Genomic DNA, 2,451 nt, shown 5'->3' with positions numbered 1-2,451 from the left:
TGAACTGGAAATTCATCTTTTTGGTAGAAAATTGAACTATTTCCTTGAAAACTCTATTTTCTTTTTTAACTAAAGATTTAACTATTCCAATTTTTGCTGAAAGTTCATCCTTTTCAGTTGAAAATTTAACTATTTGGTTCAAAATTTATATAGTTTACCTATTTTTTAAATTCATATTTTTTGGTTGAAAATTTAACTGTTTTGTTGAAAATTTGCCTTTTTCGAATGAAAATTCATCTTTTTGACACAAAATTTTAATATTTTCTTGAATATTCGTTTTTTTAAACTGAAGCTTTAACCATTCTATTTTTGGTTAAAGATTTATCCTTTTCAGTTAAAAATTAAAGTATTTGGTTCAAAATCTATACGGTTTGTGGAAAATTCTTCTTCTTGGTTTAAAACTGATCTTTGTAAATTTAAAAATTCAGCTACTCATATTTTTTGGTTGACAATTAAATATTATGTTTTGTTGAAAATTCGCATTTTTGGATTGAAAATTCATCTTTTTGACAAAAAATTTAAACACTTTCTTCAAAATTCATTTGTTTTTTTAACTGAAGCTTTAACCATTCCAATTGTGTTTGAAAATTCATCCACTTTAGTTAAAAATTTAACAATGTGATTCAAAATTAATATATTTCTTGGGAAATTCTTCTTCTTGGTTTCAAATTCATCTTTGTAAGTTTAAAAATTCAGCTAGTCATATTTTTTGTTTGAAAATTTAACTGTTTTGTTGAAAATTCGCCTTTTTGGATTGAAAATTTATCTTTTATGGTAGAAAATTCATCTCTCTTGGCTAAAAATGATCTGATCGGATTAAAAATTCACCTCTCTTCTCGAAAAATCGCCTCTGTGGCTAGAAAATTCAACTATTCGGCTGAAAAGAAAGAAAAAAAGGCAAGCAATTGAATGTAATGAGACATTTGACTTACTGTGCTGCGAATCACTTTGGCTGAAACTTAGAGATGAGCTGCGTTCATAGTGTTGGGAGCGTTGGGCACGAGCTGCGTCGCACGTTTGATTAGGGTGCCATCGAGCTTTGCAGTGATAGCAAAAGTACGAGTCACATCCTGGCCTCTCGCATCGCAATTTCGGACAGGAGGCACAACCACTTGCAATCACAGCAAAACAGCAATCGGGCGCAGGACACCATCTTGCATCAGGCTCCACAGCCAGCACTCTCCTCACCATAAAATCTTCATATTTTTCCAGTTGCACTTGATCGTTCAAGATCATTCGTATATCTAAAAAGTATTATTAAAAACGACAATTTTAACCAAGAAAATTATCATCGCATTATCCAAATCCCGGCAAAAAAATTCCCTGACAATTTCAGATATAATTTTTTTATGGTGCGGAGCCATTAAAATATTTCGCTTTTTTTTTTAAATGTTAAGTATCAAAAATGAGTAAAAAAACAATGCAACTACGGTTTAAATTAAAAAATAAAAAATCGGAAATAAATGACAAAACTTGGAAATATTTTCGATCGTAGCTTCATAATTTTCACCTTGATAATACGAGCAATCTATTGTTAAACAGATGTGTTTTTCTATTTTAAAATAAAATAAAAAAATTCGAAATCAAATGAAAATTATCGAAAAAAAAACACATGAGTAAAATTGAAGGGCATCTTTACCGTTGGGATGTAAAGGCTCGGAGCATTCAGGACAGGCAATATTGACCCGAGATTCCGAAATTTCGACTCGGAGATACTGCTGAAAGCAATCGTAACAACTGCGATGGTGGCAAGACTGAATTGTGGGAAATAATTCGCTTGGCAATTCAGCCAAGCAGAGAGGGCATTCCATCACTCCATTTTCGGTACTCTAAATAAAAAATAGAAAAAATAAAACTTTGCTTCTTATCACAATGCGAGTGAGAAGAAAAAATATATTGGTATTTACTGATCTTTTCAGTACCTTCCCTGCAGTTGAAAGTACAGAGCCTTTACTGGAAGCACGCTGCAGGTCAGAATTGTGAAACTGAAAGTGACTCGATCCATTACTAACTCTAGCTTCTCCTTTCTCAACATCTATCACTTTATTTACAGGATCTTTTGCTGAAAAAAATGGGGTTAGGATTATTTCAGATGCTCAAAAAAAAAAAAATACATATCTTGTTTTCAAATCAACAAGAAAGATATCTTTAATGAAATATCCTTTAAATGTTGAATGGTAATGCAAATAGGATTATTTTATTCTGAAATGGCTACATTTTGCCCCTGAAAATAGGGGCGAAAGTAGCATATATTTCCCGCAAACCGAATTTGCGGGGCGAAAGTAAAATTTGCGGGGCGAAAATAAAATCAGCGGGGCGAAAGTAAAATCAGTGGGGCGAAAGTAAAATCAGCGGGGCGAAAGTAAAATCAGCGGGGCGAAAATAAAATCAGCGGGGCGAAAATAAAATTAGTGAGGCGAAAATAAAATTAGTGGGGCGAAAGTAAAATCA

General features: G+C 32.5%; 1 protein-coding gene across 5 annotated transcripts in view; it reads right to left on the bottom strand.

The window, feature by feature from the left end:
* LOC117171662 (E3 ubiquitin-protein ligase RNF19A-like) overlaps positions 1-2,451 on the bottom strand; it is a 63,221-nt gene that overhangs the window by 45,369 nt on the left and 15,401 nt on the right. For all 5 annotated transcript variants that reach the window (XM_033359169.1, XM_033359171.1, XM_033359174.1 and 2 more), the window contains exons 3-5: positions 1,923-2,062; positions 1,640-1,829; positions 933-1,244 (exon numbers count right to left, since the gene is read on the bottom strand). In XM_033359169.1, the coding sequence (XP_033215060.1) occupies positions 933-1,244; positions 1,640-1,829; positions 1,923-2,062 (642 nt within the window). The remainder of the gene's footprint in view (positions 1-932; positions 1,245-1,639; positions 1,830-1,922; positions 2,063-2,451) is intronic.

Source organism: Belonocnema kinseyi, chromosome 4 (assembly GCF_010883055.1).
Source record: "Belonocnema kinseyi isolate 2016_QV_RU_SX_M_011 chromosome 4, B_treatae_v1, whole genome shotgun sequence".
NCBI classification, from domain to species: Eukaryota; Metazoa; Arthropoda; class Insecta; order Hymenoptera; family Cynipidae; genus Belonocnema; species Belonocnema kinseyi.
Note: the sequence above shows the minus strand (reverse complement) of the source record. Positions and strands in the feature narration are given on the sequence as shown.